This window comes from Paroedura picta, chromosome 7, assembly GCF_049243985.1.
Source record: "Paroedura picta isolate Pp20150507F chromosome 7, Ppicta_v3.0, whole genome shotgun sequence".
In the NCBI taxonomy this organism is placed as follows: domain Eukaryota; kingdom Metazoa; phylum Chordata; class Lepidosauria; order Squamata; family Gekkonidae; genus Paroedura; species Paroedura picta.
This window is the reverse complement of record NC_135375.1, coordinates 54981522-55000994: the sequence shown is the minus strand read 5'-3', so window position 1 is coordinate 55000994 and position 19473 is coordinate 54981522. Positions and strand designations below refer to the sequence as shown.

The 19473-nt window shown below is 41.9% G+C and overlaps 1 protein-coding gene across 8 annotated transcripts in view; it reads right to left on the bottom strand.

The window, feature by feature from the left end:
* Window positions 1-8434: 8434 nt before the first annotated feature.
* Window positions 8435-19473, bottom strand: part of ZNF475 (zinc finger protein 475) — a 56014-nt gene continuing 44975 nt past the window's right edge. For 6 of the 8 annotated variants that reach the window (XM_077344389.1, XM_077344387.1, XM_077344390.1 and 3 more), the window contains 3 exons: window positions 16756-17674; window positions 12579-12759; window positions 8439-9039 (listed from right to left, as the gene is read on the bottom strand). In XM_077344389.1, coding sequence (XP_077200504.1) covers window positions 8888-9039; window positions 12579-12759; window positions 16756-17415 — 993 coding nt within the window. In that variant the 5' untranslated portion in view covers window positions 17416-17674 and the 3' untranslated portion in view covers window positions 8439-8887. Of the gene's footprint in view, window positions 9040-12578; window positions 12760-16755; window positions 17675-19473 lie in introns of all 8 variants that reach the window. The other 2 variants (XM_077344392.1, XM_077344391.1) reach the window with 1 other exon arrangement.

The following is a 19473-nucleotide window of genomic DNA, read 5'->3' as shown; positions in this document are numbered from 1 at the left end:
TAAGCCTAGCTCTTCGCACTTGAAGCCCAACACTGAAGTTCAAATCCAAGGATGTTGAAAAACAAACAGGCTATGACAAAAGAACTTTATTGTCACTGTGTTGTCAACTGGCAGTATTAAAAATTACTGCTGGAACTGAGAGCTGTGATTTCTAAGATGACCCATGAGGTTCCTTCCAATATGTGGTTCCTTTGGTGTGTCTGAAAGGATTTCTTCCTGAATGCATGGAGGTAATACTTTGATAATCTTGTGTAGTTCTTTTTTGTATTCCTGTGTGGGGTCTGAATAAAATTAAGTTCAATAGGGACAAATGTAAAGTTCTGCATGTAGGTAGGAAAAACCAAACATACCAATATAGGATGGGGGAGACTTGTCTTGGCAGTAGCATGTGCAAAAAAGGATCTAGGAGTCTTATTGAACATGAGTCAGCAGTGTGACTCAGTGGCTAAAAAGACCAATGGGATTTTGGGCTGTATCAAATGGAGTATCATGTCCAGATCACGGGAGGTGATGGTACTGCTTTACTCTGCTCTGGTTCGGCCTCACTTGGAGTACTGTGTTCAGTTTTGGGCACCACAGTTGAAGTGGGATGTTGACAAACTGGAATGTGTCCAGAGGAGAGAAACATAGATGGTGAGGGGTTTGGAGACCAAGACATATAAAGAAAGGTTGGGGGAGCTTGGTCTGTTTAGTCTAGACCCATTATGCATGGGGGTTTTAGTGCACATTCGGAGTGGAATGGCGGCGACTAAAATCACCGATAACGCACGGTGCTGGCTGCAACCGGCCTTAGCTTCGGTGCATGCCACCGAAAAAGCCGCGTCAGTTAAATGCGGAAGAAAGCGCAGCTTCCATGTGACCGGGACACAACTAGAAGCGGCGCCGGGATTGCTGCGTGCATAATCGGTTACTCTGGGTTTTGCCGCCGTCGCGCTACGTCCCGTGCATAACCGTTGTGCTTCGCGTCTTCCCCTTCGCTTTTTCCATTTGCCCCGAAATTGCTGTTTCGGCGGCCATGCATAATGGGCCCTAGAGAGGAGACGACTGAGAGGGGATCTGATAACCAAGTATTTAAAAGGGTGCCATATCGAGGATGGAGCACAGTTGTTCTCTCTTGCCCCGGAGAGATGGACCAGACCCAATGGGATGAAATTAATTCAAAAGAAATTCCATCTAAACATCCGGAAGAAGTTCCTGACAGAGCGGTTTCTCAGTGGAACAGGCTTCCTCGGGAAGTGGTGGGTTCTTCATCTTTGGAAATTTTAAAACAGAGGCTAGATAGCCATCTGATGGGGAGGCTGATTCTGTGAAGGCTTAAGGGGCTGGCAGGTTACAATAGATGAGCGATTGGCATGTGAGTGTCCTGCATAGTGCAGGGGGTTGGACTAGATGACCCATGAGGTCCCTTCCAACTCTATTGTATGATTCTATGATTCATGGAAATTGCAACTGAAACAGACACAGATACTATTTTTCTATATTAGTCTTATGTTCCTGTCTTGAACATTCTGTTGCTGGAGTGCTTGGGATTGTCTCATCAATGCTAGAAGGATTCAGCACAGATCCAATTTATGAAATAATCCTTCCCCCACAGCGGATATGGGAACATTCTATTTTGGAAGTGATGTAGAAACCAGGAGTAATGGCTGCACTTCCTGTCCTCTTTGCACTCTTGTCTAAAGCTGTTTTCAGGAAGAGAAATGCAACAGCTTCTTTGCTGGCTGAGATTTCATCTGTACCATCAAAGAGCTTAGTTTGGGTTTATGCAACATAGAACAACTTCAGAACAGGAACTGACCTGTTGATTTAATAAATGGAACATATTTCCTCTTTGTGCAGCCTAAAGAGGCTATTGAAGTGTCACAGATTGATCTGAAAGGTTGTTTTCTTTGTCTAGTGTGGATATCAACTGCAACTGGAATAAATTTTCTTCTGAGTCTGTGGATCTTGACTTTGTTCACTTAATCACTAGTGAAAGAGTTTCTTGTTTTCATTACAAGACAAATTGTGAAATAGAATAACAGCAATAAGAAGCAGTTAAATCTCATTTAATTTCAGCTGGTACAGAGACCTCCAGTACACCTAATTGGCAAGCAGGGATACTGGGGACAATCCTTTCAGAATAGTCACATTTATCATGAAATACATTCAACTTCATGACATCAAGATGAACGCTCAGAAAAAATCTAGTTTCTTCCAGAAGTTCATGCATTTCACCATATTGTTTAACAACGGATACAGGATTTCATTACATGTTTCCAAATAACATCACTGATTACTTAATAAAACACTTTCTGAAAGTATATCCAAAGATTTTCTGCTTCCCATCCCTATCTGTTGAATTGGAACTATTTTCTTCGTAGGTTTAAGGATTCCATTCACTAGATTTGAGCTGGTCCAATGGCAATAACACCTTTAAAACGCTAAATATAAATGGCATTTCAGTGTTTCCTTTGGAATAGGTGTTTATTTTGGCACTTCAACTTGATCCTAATGACATTGGCAGAACTCTGCAAAGACTGCGTGTTTTCAGAATCAATAGATTAAAATTCTGTGTTTCAGACTGAATAAGGATGCCTGGTCCAGACCCCAGACCTGTATTCACCAAGTGTTTGTTTTTGCATATCTAAGTTACAACTAGAGAAGCATTCTAACGGTTGGGATTTGGTAAAGCAAATGTTTTAAAAAAGCAAATTGAGCACATTTGTTTCTATATGTCTAATTTAAGTAATGTATTGTGCTTTTAAGAACTGAGTTTGGCAAGTAGCCATATATAAGAGTAAGGAAAGGCATGGAAAATGGAGTTAGGCATGAGAAAAAAAGGATTAGGAAAGGGGATAACAGCAGACTACAAAAGAACAGAAAACATCCTGCCATATCTCATTGCTGAGGTTTCAATTGTAAAGCTTATTGTGGATGTCCAAATGGAAATTAGCAAGTTAACATTCAGCTAAAATTACAACAATTTGTAAATACAACGAATGCTTCAGTCAGGACTGAATCACTTTCAACATCCAGGAATAGCTGGCAAACCCCCCAGTTCAACAATTATTCTGGAATTTTAATTACCTATGGACTAGGGACCATCTGCAGTAGCATATTGGGGGGGGGGCAAGGGGGTGCTCCAGCCTGAGCATAGTTTGAGAAAGGCCATTGAAGGGGCCCTCAAAGCTAGTGTCATGTTGCATCCAGCCAAACATCTGGATAGCCCACTATTATTGTTGTTGATGTTATGAATAGTGCTGTATTATCCCCTCATTTTGTGTAAACTGCCCTGAGCCTCATGGAAGGGCAGTAAGGAAATAGTCTGGGTCCAATGGCACCTTTAAGATTCTACTTTGTTCTGCTGCTTCAAACCAACACAGCTACCCAGCTGGATCTATTTTCTGGTCATTATTATTATTTATTTTATTTCATGATAATTATTAAAAATAATTTTGTCATATAGAGGATAAGCCCTGACCTAGATAGCTCCAGCCTAGACTAATCTTGTCAGATCTCAGAAGCTAAGAGATCGGGGAGCGGAGAGTGGGGCTATGGATGGGGAGTTGTTCCCTGGGGGGGGCCCAAACTGGGGCCAGGATCCGAACGATCATGGGCCAAGGGCGTTATGGCTGGGGGACGAGGTTGGACAAGAGAAGGGTTGGGAGCGCTGGTGTCCCGTTTAGGGCCCTGCCGTGGAGGCACGGCCGGCGCTCTGGGTGCACTCGATTCCCTTCTAACCTCCGTCCCATCCCCAGAGATGTGAGGGTGGAGGCTAGGGGAGAAAAGGGTCCGACATTGGTCTTGTGCAACGCAAGGTCAATTAAGAACAAGGTTGCAACTCTGCAGCACTTCTTCGCGGAGTCGAAGGTAGACCTTGCGTGCCTGACTGAGACCTGGGTGAAGGAAGGAGAGTTGGTGGCCTTCAGAGATCTGGCACCCCCAGGCTACTCGGTCCTCCACCAATCTCGGACCCACAAGAGAGGAGGGGGGTGGCAATCCTGGTCCGGGAGGCTTTCGCCTACAGGGCTCTCCCGGGGCCGGAAATCGGGGGAGTGGAGTGTGTTGGTATTGAGTTGGGCTCAGTTGAGAGCTTGGCTATCTGGCTGGTATATCGTCCACCCAACGCCCAGCCAGATGCCCTGCCTCGCCTGGTGGAGGCGGCAGCCGCCTGGGCGCTGCAGTTTCCCAGGCTTTTAATCCTGGGTGACTTCAATGTTCATGCGGACGTGCCGTCCTCAAGACTTGGCGGAGACCTTGTGTCTTCCATGGCAATGCTGGGGCTCTCGCAATTTGTTACCGGCCCTACCCATCACGCCGGCCACACACTCGATCTGATTTTTGGTGCTGGGATAGAGGTGGTTCTGGATGCAGCCTTGGCTGTGCCGTGGTCAGACCACTATGCCCTGCGGGCTCGGCTCAGGATACCACCCCCTCCCCAGTTGGGCGTCGGGTGGATTTTAGCCCGCCCGCGGAGACTTATGGATCCGATTGGATTCCAGAATGCTCTGCGGAACCCGATGCCTCCTGGCGACTCACTAGCGGCCATGGTGGTGGACTGGCAATCCCGCCTGACGGCTGCCATAGATGAGATCGCCCCTAAGTGAGACGACTGGAGCGAGTGTGGCGGAAGAGCTGGTGGAACGAGCTCCCGGGTGAGCTGCGGGCCCTGCAGGATTTACCAGCTTTCCGCAGGGCCTTCAAGACGGAGCTCTTCCGCCAGGTTTTTGGTTGAGGCCGGGGTCAGCGAATGAGTGCCAACATCCCCCCCCCCGGACCTAGCATCTCCTCCCCACCCTCCCTGCCGCTCTGATAGCAGGGGTGGGAATAATAAGTTCTGCCATGTTGGGATTGTTTTAAAGTCTTTTAATGGGTATTTTAATGGGAATAGGACTGCTGTGACCCGCCACGAGCCTACAGGGAGTGGCGGGATATAAATCCAATAAATAATAAATAATAATAATAATAATATGCATGGCCAATATCGAGGGAAGTAATAGCAAACCACCTTTGAGTGTCTCTTGCATTGAAAACCGCATGGGGTCACTATAAAACAGCTGTGATTTGATAACCAAAAAATGGGAGGAGGGGTGTTAAAAATTATACAGTCTGGATTTCTAATAGCCTAGGTACACCACTGCCCATCTTTCTGAAATGCTGGAGGGCAGATCTCTTGTCTGGTAAATATAATCCCAGTTCAGTTACATCTAGAAATTAATTTCCTTTTGAAACCAATGGATATATGTTGGAGTGGTTTCCTAATTTTTAGCTTTAATTTTGATATTAAAGGCTTCCGTTCCAACTTTTTAAATGTACAAAATAGATCTTGTCATCCTTTTCTGTTTTTTCCCTATACCCCTACAACCTACAGACAATACTTTGTCTTTTCTGTACAACTATATATTAGAAATATGTTTTCCCCCAGAATGATAGCTAAGGTTGTGTGTGTGTGTACATGTGCAAGAAACAGGATCCCAGACATATGGAATGCAGTAACAGAATCCATAATTCTTTTATATTGTGATATGTCTGCTGTACACTCCAGTATGAATTAGTGGCAACAGCATGTTCCAGAATAGGAGAGAGTATATGGTCTCATTTGAAATTGGCAGTCTAGTAACATGCTCTTTGGCATGTATACTTGCCTGCATTCTCTGAGAGCTTCATTTGCATGTGCAAAGGAAACAGATGCACACTGTCAAGTAGCCTATTGTCTTTCAGGCCTAGTATAAGCATCCAAGAAATCTAAGAAACTGATGAAAGTTTTGTCTTCTACTTTCTCTGCCCTAAGTATCTCCTACTTTCCCTAGAGAAATCTACAGTCTAATGAGAAACCTACAGTCTAATTTAGTAAGAGAGAGGATCAACTATAGCATAATTAACCCAAATATCAGATAAGAAAAATTGTAAATCAGGAAAATTGGTTCATTTGAACTCTGGTGCTGGAGAAAGCTTCTGCGGATTTCATGGATAGCAAGGGTCACAAATGAGGAAATACTAGAATGCATAAAGCCTGATATATCACTGGAAAGCAAAATCACAAAACTGACATTGGGCATATCCTTATCCATGTGCCTATATATAATTGTGAAACACCCCGGTGGGTGGAGTGTGTCCGGCCCACTGAGACAGGCCGCCCCCTATATATATAACCCATTCATTATTTTCGACCTTCTCCTCTCCCCACCACTAACTATGAGGCCTAGAATCGAGTTTCTGTAAGTGCTATTTTATGACTGGGATCAGTACTATATCCAGAAGTGGATAGGGTGGTGGTGGTGGTGGGGGTGCATACTGACAATCTCCTTTACCACATCTTCTGGCACTGTGTGTGCTCTTTCTGACACATCTGAGGCTTTACATATGGTTCACCTTGAGAATCATAGTTTCCAAGGTGTCTGATGTTATTAAAGTCCAGACTGGAACAGCAACTGCCGCCTTAGAGCACAGGGTAGGGAAGCAGGCATATCTTCCCTGTATCCATGTATCTCTTCTTTGTTTCCATTACTTTGAATAATTCTAAGCACAGAAAAGAGCCAGAATAAGAAAGAGATGTAAATGCTAACTAAGGTTAACAGAGATTGCTAACTGCTTTCTTTATAAAGGTGGTAAGTAAAATGACTTTTTCATTATTTGAATAGTCAGTATCTAAATGCACAATCCTATAGTTGGTATATCTGTGTGGATAATATCTTGTCAAACTGCAGAAGGAGGAAATTTCATAATGGGAAGCTCCTGTATACTACTGCAGCTGCTGCTGCTGCTACTAAAATAAACTTGCACATCAACAGTCTGATTTCAGAAAACAGGGCTGCTGAGAGACACCAATGACCCCTGGACAAAGATTCCATCTTAATCCCCAAATTTGCCCCTGATCCAAACCATGTGTCTAATTTTGTAATTATATATTTGTACATAGAATCATAGAATCATAGAGTTGGAAGGGGCCATACAGGCCATCTAGTCCAACCCCCTGCTCAATGCAGGATTAGCCCAAAGCATCCTAAAGCATCCAATAAAAGTGTGTATCCATATGTGCATATTTATTTATTTATTTATTTATTTATTTATTTATTTATTTATTTATTTATTTATTTATTTATTTATATACCACCCTCCCCAGAGGCTCAGGGTGGTTTACCTAAAACATAGAAACAATACAAGACACCAATATGCACCAATACACTTCTTACATCTGATGAAGTGGGGTATAATATAAAAAACTTTATATCACAATAAATCTTTATTAACTAAATCAGTAAGAAACTACAGTTGTATTATTGTACTCTATTCAGGAATACAATGGGTGCTAGATTGGGGGGGGGTTAGAGCCTCCCCCTCCTCCCAGGACCTGGAAAGATGGCAGGCAGCTGTTAGGGCAGTGTGTCTGAGGCCAGGTGGCTCAGTTGTCTAGAGGTGATGTACCCTCCCAGGGAGCCTCAAGGCCCAGGGGTTGGAGGCCCCCAGGCAGGGAACTCACTGGCAGGGGCAGCTGTCATGCAGCAGGGATCTGCAGTCTCTGAGCCTTGGAGGGAAGTGGAAGGAGGAGGGGGTGGTTGGGGTAGGGGACCGAAGGTGATTGGCTGGCCACTTTACAGACAGACAAGCCAGTTGGAGGAGGAAGTGCTCAGGGGTGGGATAGCCACACTGAGTGGGTGTTAAGTGCTGAGTGGCACTTAAGCCATGAGACCATGCTCATCTTCCAAGCCCTTACCAGAAATATTAAATGGAACAGATTAATTCAGATCACAGATTAGAGTTTTTTGTGGGTGGGAAGGTCTGTCATCCTTATCCATGGTTCCTCTATATATTTGTGAAACAGCCTGGGGGGTGGAACATGTCTGGCTGTCTGAGTTGGAATAGGGCCAATCAGGGTGTGCTGGCTGCACCTTGATTGGCCCTGCCCCTACAACTCCCTCTCTCCTTCCCTGGATGCTAGCCACATTGCTCTCAGACACGCCAGAGACAGAGGGAGACATACAGAACCCTGCCAGACTGAACAGGAGTCCTCATTCCCTCCTATTGCTCCTGCTGCAAGGGAGGCAGAGAGAGATACAGAGAGAGCTGCCCCAAGCTGCTGACAAAGACACAGAGAGAGCCACCTGTGCTGCGACGGAGAGAGAGAGAGAGAGAGACAGAGTTGCCCCAAATTGCACACCGGCCTTCCTTCCCCTCCTACAAACCAGCTCTGATTACCTGCTATGGCTCCTGCTGTGAGACACACTGAGAGACAGGCAGCAAGAGGGAGAGAGAGACAGAGAGACAGAGACAGAGACAGAGAGAGAGATCTGCACCTCCTGGTGTCCCCTGGGTCCCAGTGCCCATTTCATTCCTGCTTGCAATGGACTTTCTTGCTAGTTAACTATAACCTTCAGAACCTGTATGCCAGGTTGGTAATCAGATAAAGATATTTGTAGAGCCTAAATATTATATATTCCAGACATGTGATGTGAGAAGGTTGCTAAAACTTTTATTGGCTTTTTCCCCAGAAGGCATTTTAACTGAAACATCACAAGTAAAAAATAAGTGGAGGGAAACAAATGGTGACTGAGTTTAACACATGATTTACTAAAACATAATCAGTCTGTAACACAGTATGCTAAAGTAGAACAGTGATATTCACACTGCACAATCTCTAGGCTACAACCTACCCCATAGGCTTCAGTCTGATGGCGTGGCTTGGACTCACATTATAATGAAACACATGATCAGTATCACTGCTGCAAAAATAACAGTAGAAGAACAATGTCTATATTTTACCTAATAAATGCACAATAATTATGAACAGGGCATGTTGAGAACTTGGTTCTATATACTGTCCTGACTGTCCACTGTTAAAACTTATGTCCAATATGTTGTGAAGGCAATTTTGTTCTTTCAAATTTTGGCTTGAAAGCGGGAACTTTTATTTTGGGATCTTCGGTTTACATGACCGCTGGTGGACGATCAGTCTGTCTGGCAGGAAGGTACGACCACAAATATCACATGGAACTAACTGGCTCTGGGCACTCTTCCAGGCAGACTCGTTTAAACCATCAAGATCATAGTAACCTTTGGCTGGAAAATTAAAAAGAGAAAATATCAGTTTTCATTCTGCAGAACCGCATTCAACTTTGCATGGAAAATATTTTCAGGAAATACCTGTTGACTGAGCCTTTCAGTTTTAACTAAATCATTCAGCTTGGGAAAGGCCTACCAAACATTGTTCATTGTCTCTGGGGTCAAACAAAGTTAACTACAAATTGAAGTATCTTGTATATATGGATAAAATATTTTACCATGTGTTATGTTATACATTCTTAACTAATTGTTAACATATCCGCCTAAACTTCAATATCAGCCAGTTTCACCACTTGGCTGTCTTACAAGTCTGGCTTAATGAGCCAATGATATCTGACCAAAGTAACGGCAGAAAAAGCACACAATGTTCTCTGCATTGCTATGTCCTCCTCCCTCTCTCCTCCCCTGCTGCTTTTGGGGTAAAAGATTCAATTTAGGTTAATTTGTTTTTTTTTTTTGGGGGGGGGGGTTGTATTGTTGCTTTGTATGTGAGAGCAGGTTAACTTGAAGACCAGCCGGCCACATGAGCAAACTTCAGTTGAAGTCCATGTCATCCGACCCTCCCTGCTACGTCTCTGCAATCAAGCCTAGAAACTGGGGCTGATGGAATCCATTTGAAATAGTATGATTTATATCAAAAGCCTTGCTTTCTCTGGGTATTCAAATGTGTATCAAAGCTCATTTCCCTTCCACATTAAGCTGAGACTATTTAACAGCTGTATAAGCTTTTACCAATGGCATCTATACCTCCCAATCTTCCTTGGCAGTGTCTGGCAAGAAAAATGCATAGCTTTATATGAAACAGCAAGTGGCTTGCCTTTGCCAAAAGACATGGTATTTTAGGCAATAACTACAGTGCATTGCCTAGATTTTCTGCACACAGGGCCCAGATATGTCTAAAAAAAAATTAAGTCCATAGTTGATTATATAATAGACAAAAAACGAATCTTTCCATAAGGCCCCATATAGTTGTAATATGATTCATATCCCATGCTTCATATGCAAACAGTAAGTCTTAGATCTTTAAAACTGTCTGCTCCTAATATTCATTTTCACTGGATGAGCAAACAACTGGTGTTTCTTTTTTGGCTGAAGCATGTATCCTTTTCATTGGCAGGAAATGAATGTGTATTTTGTGTGTCTTGGAAAATTCTGGGGCAGACAGCACATTGCAGTACAGCTGTGATAGGACAATAACCTCCTCTCTGTTACATGCTGCCTTGGGGAAGGGGTGCTGTGCAGCAGAGACAAAGAGGAGGGAAATAGTCCTGCTAGTCATTTCCTCCTGAAACTCCTCATCCGCTCCCCCCCCCCCACATGCATGGGATGCAGAGTTCTGGCTCCAAGTTGGTGAAAGAAACACTCTTACACAAAGGATTGCCAGGCCACAGCTGGCAACCCCTGGGAGAAATGGGAGGGTGAGGCCTAGGGTGCTGGTATGCTTCTATCAGTTATGGTAAAAATTGGAAGTGATATCTGTGGATTCCCTATGGTTCTACCATAGGGATATTGTCAAATGCTAGAGTTTCCATGTGTTTTTCTTGTTTACCAGAAGGCATGTAAATATGATTTAAAACCAGAGCATTTTCTATTCATCTCTCCATTACTTCCCACAGGTACCTCAGGTACCACTGAGCAAAGACAATAGAATGTGCTCCTAGTGCTGTCTATTTCTAGAAGACACACATACATGGAGGCCTTTGGCTGATGTGGCACCTTGCTTTAATTCCCTCTTTTCCCCAAATTTCTGAAGCTTCCAGGGGTGTCATTGTAAGCATCCTCTCTGGTACTGTGGATGAAATGTTTGCCTGTAAATGTTATATTATGATCGTGGAACATTAACATTGTTGATATAGTTACCTGAAATTGATGTTATATTATAATGTTAAGATTGCTGACAGAGTCAGCAAATTTATTTGTTACTAATCGAACATTTTCAGTAAACTGCCCTGAGCCACAAATGAGGGTGGTATATAAACATAGACAGACAGACAGACAGTTCACCCCTCAAAGCAGCCATGTTCTCCAAGAGAACTGATCTCTGTTGCCTGGAGTTTTAATTCCAGGAGATTTCAAGGATATACCTGAAGGTTGGCAACCATATCAGGCCTCCTGCTGATCATTCTCCCTGCCATTCATTTGGGCAGCAGAAAAAATGGGAAGGGGTAGGGACTGAAAAACATTGCTGGATACATGATAATTTCACTTGTGGCACAATTGAAAAGTAATATTCCTGTGTTCCCTGCAATGCTCTACATTTGGCCAAATCTCTATGGTTTTGCTGAATGCTAGAGTTTCATCAACAGTGTAGTGATTTTACTGCCTGTCAACACTGAAAGTGATGTCATTATGTCCTTGGCGATATCCCTATGTTGTGAGCAAGGGCCCCCACCCAACTGATAAGTCTCTCACTGATTACCAGTTTGTGGTTGCTACCCTACCAACTATGTGTTATTTGTATCTTGTTAAAGGGCTTTTATGTTGCTTTCTGTGCCCTTGCAACTCTCCCCCCCCCCCTTTTAAGGGGCCTTGAAACTAAGAAGATAATGCAGAAGATAAATATTTTAAACAATTCAGCAAAGTAGTAAATTTCACACTTGCAGGCCAGCTTTTCAACTCTGTGGCACTGGGACACTCTGGCCCAAAGTTTTGCTAGGGTTGCCTATCTCCAGGTGGAACGTGGAGATCTTCCAGAAATACAACCTGAACTCTAGACTACAGAGCTTGCTCTGCAGAAAATGACTGCTTTGGAGGGTAGACACTATGATATCACTGAGCTCTTTCCTCTCCCTCCCCCAAACTCAGCCTTCCCCAGGCTCTATCCCAAACGTCCATGAATTTACTAACTTAGAGTTGACAAGTGTAAATATTGCACAAGTATCCTCTATTATGTCTGCATAACTGTAGATCATCACCTGCACAAATTGTAGATCATCTACTTATTCTTCTAAGAAGATGGGAAGCAATTCCAGTTCTGGACTTCAGAACTGCAGGATGAAGAGCAGTAACTACAGCTCTGTGCTAGAGATACTCCTTGAATTCAGAAGCATACTTTGATCCCGCATAAACCCTCTCCATAGACTTGGAATCTGGCAAACTTGTCTTGTTATTGCAACATTTGTGCTGGCATTTCATATGCCATGAAGGTTGAATCAGTGGCCTTGGGCCAGCCACTCTGTATCAAATTAACCTTCTTTCTGGAGGATTAAATGTGGAATGGAGAATGATGTTGTTAGCTGCCTTGTGTCCCGGATAGGAAGTAAATCAGGGTAAAAATAGCTAAATAAATAAATGCCACAGAATTTGTTAGATCCATTTGTCCATTTATTTTATGGTAAGGAATTTAGAAATGTGACTAATATACAGGTCTTCAGAAATACAAAACAGCATTGAGTTTGTAAGATAAAATAAGCTAAATTCCAAGAAAGCTAAGTGCCAGTCAAAAACTAAAACCACACTACCATTTAATAGATGTGAAGCTGTTCCACCACCCCTTCAATCCCTACACTGAACATTTTAGATGAGATGGACTTTACCTCCTATGGATCTGATCTCTGGCTTCTTGGGTTCCGGTCTTCGTAAATGTTTAGGCAGTTGATCATTCTCATTGTGCCATTTTTTCAGGCACTGTGGTTCATGGATGCTTATAGACTTAGTTCCATACTCACGCCCACAAATGTAACAAATGACAGTTGGGGGTCGCCTTATCACTGCAGTCTGTGGAAAACAAGAAAAATTAAAAGACAATTGATTTCAGAAAATAATGTAAATTGCAGGACAGTCTTACTGAAAGGAATCCTATTGTCATAGTGAGGTGAGAGGAAACAGGTTCAAATTGCTTTATGCCACATTTTAATTCCTGAAAAATATAGAATGACATCCAAGGATTCCTTTCTACCCTGGCTGAAGGAGTTTTGTCTAGTCAAAATGTATGCTCTGTTGGAGGGAGACTTCCTTCATTAGAGCAAGGCTTTTCACACAGAGCAATAATTGAACTCAGGGTCTAGAAATCAACAGTTAATAATCCCTGGTGGAACATTTAGATCTGTTATCTCATTACTTTTGGGTTAGCTCACTTTAGAAACTTTTAGGTGGGCTCTGAACAAATTCTCCCTTGAAATCCACTTTAGAAATGCTGAGCAAGTTTCAATGTAATGTGGTATAAAATAAATGTGTGTAATTTCAACTTGGCTTTTTTGGTTATTACATGAATTGGCAACCTGTTTTGGCTGAATGTTTTGTATGCTATACTTTTGGTTTACAAAGAATGGTGGAGAGGCTTTTAAGTGAATCAGACCACAGTCCATCTAGCCTACTACCGTCCATTCTGATGGACAGCAAGTGCAGACACTTTTTGTCACATGTCCTTCCAAGTCTGTGACCAGAAATTCCAGATATCTAATCTGGGCCATGAAACTGACAAAAGCTGTTGTTTGTGAAGTCCGGACCTTATTCTGGCTGAGCTCCGGTGTATGTTTACATATAAAATAAATCAAAGACTTTTTGTTCATTAAAAGAACTTTATTGTACAGCAGTTCATCATTCCTTTTTTCTTCATTTGCATCTTCATGGGGTTGACTGGTCTTCATTTTTGATATGGCCTCCAAGTGGGGCCTGGAGATCTCCCATAGTTGCAAGTGATCCTCAGACAATGGAAACCAGTTCCTCTGGAGAAAATGGCTGCTTTGGGGAGGGGGCTCTATGGTATTATACTCTGCTGAGGCCCCTCCCTTCACAAGACCCGAGGCTCAAACGCCAAATCTCCTGGTATTTTCCAACCCATAGTTGTTAGTTCTATGTCAAACTGGGTTAGGTGAAATGTGTAGTGTGGACTAGGGGTGTGCAAAAAATTCTGCCTTTTTCCAGGTTTGGGCCAAATTGATTCAGTATATGCTGAATAGCCTGAACCCAAGTCTTAATATAGGGATTCAGATTCAGCGAGATTCATGACTCCTGAATTGATTTGTCTTCATTATAACCTATGGAGCCATTAAAGTCTATAGGAAATCTAGACTGTCAATAGTGCTCTGGTGAGGGAAAGGTTTCAGGTAGAGGAACCAAATTTGTGGCATAATGGTTGGAGTCTCTTCTCAAAAGAATCCCTAAGTTTCAAAAGGTTTGGATCAGGGGATCTGATTCTATAGTGGTTCTCTCATCCTCCATTGAATTCTATGTGAGAAAAAAGTGCAAGGCAATACAAACCTAGTAGAATGTCCCAGACAATCTCTGCAGTGAAAGTGAGGGGGGCATTTTTACAAGGCCAGTCTAGCAGGAGAACCTGACTGTCATACAGATCCCGTGCCAATCCAATAGACCCAAATACATATCAGAGAATCCTCGGGCACTTCTACAGGGGCATTCTACAGGGGAGGGGGCATTTCTACAGTCAACAAATCCTGTGCAATGTACTAAAGCTCAGAAGCTGTGCCATCCTATAGTGTTATTGATTTATTGGATTTATATCCCGCTGCTCTTGGAGACCAGCTCACGGCTGGTTACAAAAAACAATCCAGACAATAAAACCCCATAAAATACTCATTAAAACCCCAATAATTACAATTGGTTCAGCACCATTTGCCAACCTGCTAGTACATGCCAGCAGAACACAGTGCCCCATTGTGGCAAATGACAGCTCAACAGGATTGTAGCACAGAATCACAGACCCAGGCAGTGACTTTTATATATGAATTCCAGCACTTGATTCTACTGTAAATCCTTTGGCCACCAGTTCCCAAGAATCACAGCTTTTATGATCCATCAAATGTGTCCTCAACGAAAAACTGATTTTAAGTGAAAGTTTCCTCTATTCAGAGGGTGAGATTCTGATGTCAAGGTTAAAAAAAAAAAGCTATTAATTAGAATGGCAAATATGCCTCAAATAATTATTCCATTTTAATGGTAAGGATATGGAATCCACTGTTTCAACTTCCAATCATACGTTACTGCAAGTTATGGCCATTGTTTCTCTGTATGTTGGGTAATAGAGGAAAGACAAGAGGAAAACATGTATTCTATTTTGTAAGCAGATATACAATACAGCAGATGGCAGCACTGGATGGTCAATATACAATTGACAGAATTTCAGAACTGAGCTTTCAACTGCATGTTGTAAAGGAGGATATCAAAAGCCTGTAACAACAGAGGCTGCACTGGTCAGAAAGAGGAGAGTTCCTATAGAAATACAGTGTACTCTTCCTTTTTATTGTGGTTTTTGATTTTGTTCCACAGATTGCCATGATGCACATGAAAAGCAGGATCCAAGAAAAAGGATATAAAAACTGACTTGTGCTGCCAGAGGTTTAGACTGCTTATTTTAGATACAAATGTGCTTGGTTAGTCCAAATGAGCCCATACATTCAATTACTAAATAGATTATAATGCAGCAACTTTGGTCATAAAAACTCAGAGTAACTGATTTATTCTATAGTTCAGGAAATTTTCATTAAAGGTGTAAAAAGAAAATCATCTGTAGCAGATCCTTCACATTCAGAAACGATGCTTTTTAATTGAGGGCAATTTAATCCCCCTAATATATTTTTGTTAAGATTTCAGATTTTTCTGTCCAACTGGGGAGTTCCCTGAGTATGTAGAAAGATTTGTTTAGCCTCCATAAGGCCCTTAACTGCAGATGTAAGTATCAGCAAATCATAGTTACAAGCGGCTAATAGTGCATAGATGCCTGTGGCAGCTAAATTTGATGACTGTAATCCAGACTGATGACTATAGTTGCTGTATATGTAGAACAGTAACACTAAGGGGATGGGAAAGATAAAATAGATCTTTTTACTGAGTGTTAAAATGATTTCACCATTGTGACAGTGAAGGACCCATGCCTTAGATACACAAAGAATTATGGCATATGAAGTTCGGTTGGCAAAATAAATACAGTATGTTTTGGAAATAATTAACTATTATTTTTTTGTATTTGTCATAGAGAGTATGATCATTGTGGTCCAGCAGAGCATTAAAATCTCTCTCCCACGCATTATAAGAAATGCTGATAAGTAGGAGATCTTCTGTACTGGAGATCCTTTATATATGTCTCAAATTCCTCCCATAGAGCATCTATTTGCATCTTAGAACCTATGGAAGAGACGTATATGTTTACAAGCAAACAGCTTAATGGTTGGTGCAGAGTTATCTATTAACTGAGATCATTATGGTTAAGCCACACTTGACTAATGTATAATACTAGGTCACCTTATAGCAAAATATTTTACAAATGGAGTGATTTCTCTTTATGTCACCTTCATGGATTTTAAATCTGTGTTTGATTCCCTTCTGGGGAACATACTTTGGGACAAATTGGGTGGGACACATATACTTGAATTACATGAAAAGAATAATATTAGAGTTAAATGTAGTACTCAAGGCCATCTCTCAAACCAAATTAATACAACAAAAGGAGTTGAGCAGGGATGCATATTAGCTCCTATTTAATTTTTATATTAATGGCACAGTCAATCACTTCAATAATCTATAAATACACCCCATTAAAATTGGTGAGGAGCATATTCCAGTATTGCATTATGCGGATCATCTAGCAATATTTTCCAGGATACCTGTAGGACTCAAAAGAGCCCTAAACGCCTTAAGCAGCTATTGTATTTTTCAGTTTTAGTGAACATTTTACCAGTAACTTCATTGGGAGTAGAATGTTATCCTGGAGTTTGCTCATAGAAACAATTGTTCCTCTTGTGCATTCTCATTTACCTTGTCTGGTGCAGTTGATGTAGACCCAGAGTAAGAGGATTTAGAAGATGTAGTGAAACCTGAGTTAGAAGGCCCTGGGATGGTCTTTGTCTTACAGCTCCGTTGATGTACAAGCAGACGATCTGGAAGAAAAGTACGACTGCAGTTTTCACAGGGGAGAAGATGGACTTGATTACTCTGACCAGACAATCCATTTCCAGACTTAATATTATCAGAACTTACTGAAAGGCTCTGAGGTTTAATAGGCACTGGTCTTTTGAGATGTTTTGGTAACTTGTCATTTTCAATGTGCCACTTCTCCAGGCATTTTGGCTCATGAATAGGAAGGGACTGTGACCCAAACTCCTTGCCACAGATAAAGCACACCCTGAAACCAGGTCTTCTTGGTGGAATGATTGGCCGATCCCATTGATCCTGAGACATGGCTCTAATGCTTGACCGTTTTGATATTAGGACAGTCCTTGGCCTCTTTTTCACAGAGCTTATTTTAAGAGAATTTAAACCAACTATTTCTGGTGAAAGTACAAGAGGATCTGACACAACGGATGTTGCAGCCTGTTTTGAACATGAGATGATAGACATGTTAGCAGGGGCTTTCCCAACATTTGGCAGAGTTTTATGATGTTTCCACAAAGCTTTTTTCATTAGAGCAGTTTCCATAAAGAATATGTTCCATTAACAGACCAACAGATTTAATGTAGTAGGACTGTTTGGGCCTTGTTGCTGTGGTGGTTTTATTCGCTGGCCTAATTGCTATTGAAATGATTGAAGTATCATGGATAGAGCTATCAGATCCTATAGTAGAAGGCAGCTGTACAAGATGTAAGAACATTTGCAGTGATGAAATAGTGAAGTTTCCGTAAATTTTTTTGGGGGTGATAATTTTCTGTTTTCCTATTTTTGGAGGTATTTTTTAATCCTGAAAAAAATGCAGATATATGAAAGAATTACTAAATAGTTGGTACATTTCTATATATTTAAAAATCAGTCTTAAAAGAAAATGTAGAGATTGATGTAAGAGTTTTACCTTAACCATTTTTGCATATATAAGATTTTTATCTTAATTGTTTTTGCATATACAACATTAATATAAAAACTAATGAACACTTTCTCTAGTCTTTTGCAGTGTAATTCTAAACAAAGTTACATTTTTCTAAGCCCACTGACTTCAGTCTGTAGTGTTCACTGCCATCCTTCAAAGCATCTTAAAACTCAGTATTCAGGGAATAACCCTGAATGTAATTATATTTTAACCATGTAGATATAACCCTGACTGATTCTGCATGAGAAATCCACCCCTGGAAAATTTCTGGTTGCTGGCAGGTTTTAGTGCTGATTCCACATGATGTCGTCAGCAACCTGAGGCTGTCCAGGGGCTGGCTTGAATTTTGGCCAGATTTGCCTCAAGATGAGGGAAATCACCAGCACTGGATTTGCCACCTAGATGCATTTCCCATCTGGGAACAATGAAGGGCAAGCCTGTGTGGAACGAGAAAGGCATGACAGTCCCTGCAGCATCTTGCCCTCCCTCACACTTGCCCTCCTCTCTCTTGCATGAAAATTTTTAAAATAAAAAATGGCACAGTCCGCATTGCTGAGCGATTGCAAATCTACTTTGCCTAAGTTAGAATAAAATGTTCCCTTAAGTGTTCATGTTTTTTTGGGATTTGGGCAGGCAAAATACAGTCCCATTTGTGTTTTCTGTCTGTGGAGAATGAATGGGGAAAGGGGGGAGGGGCACGATGAAGCAACCCTCTGGCTTCCATGTTCTTTGTTTTTTAAGCCTTACTGTTTGCACACAGTCACTCTTTGAGGTCCAGACACCATGTCCAGCCTCTCACAAATCTACCAGAACATAGAGACCAAAACAACACGAATCCCAAAAGAGGGGGGGGATGCTTTATCGTTGGGGCATTTCTCCATAGAAACATAGAAGTGTTGATTTTTTAAATTAAAAATGCTTTAATGTTGTTGCATTACTGTATAGCAATGTGGAAGTGCACCTTTTTTGAAAAAAATAATTTCAGTGCTTGGGGAGGAATGAAAATTTGAGTCTCTGAGGTGCTTAGGTTGGTGGCTTGCTGTGATTGACAAGCTGGGGGGGGATAAGTTTGACTTGTTTTCCCTTGCCACCTCATTGGGAGGCAAAAAGCTGCGACAATGCCGGTCTCCCATCAGAAAGCTTGCAAATGCACGGCTTACAACTGTGTGTTTGCAAGCAAGAGGCAGCACAGGTTTTGCACCTCTGTGTGGAATTGGTCCCTGTATATAATTATAGTTTACAATTGCTTATGAAAAACAAAAGCAAAAAACTTGACAAAATACATTGATTAAGTCAGAAGATATAATAACATAACCAACAAGGACAATGAAGACCAAGGGCCTTTTCGCACAGGGATCTTTGTTGCAAATTGTTTGCGGAATGAAAAATCGCCATTTAAAATAGTGGAATTCGTCGTTATGCATACCTGCCTTTGTAGTGGAATCAGTTGCGTTTTTTAGCGTTTCCCACAGGCTTCCGGTCTCGGCAGAAATCGCTAGAAAGGAAGCGCTATTGCCAAGCTCGTCCCGCCCCTGGCCGTCAAGCAGCCAATGGGCAGCCGTTAGCATGCTCCCAAACAGCCCCTTTCCCTTTAAGAAAGGTTTAAAAAAAAAAAAAAACGACCCATAGCAACAAATCTAGGTAGATTCGTTGCTACGGAGAGACCCATCCAGCTG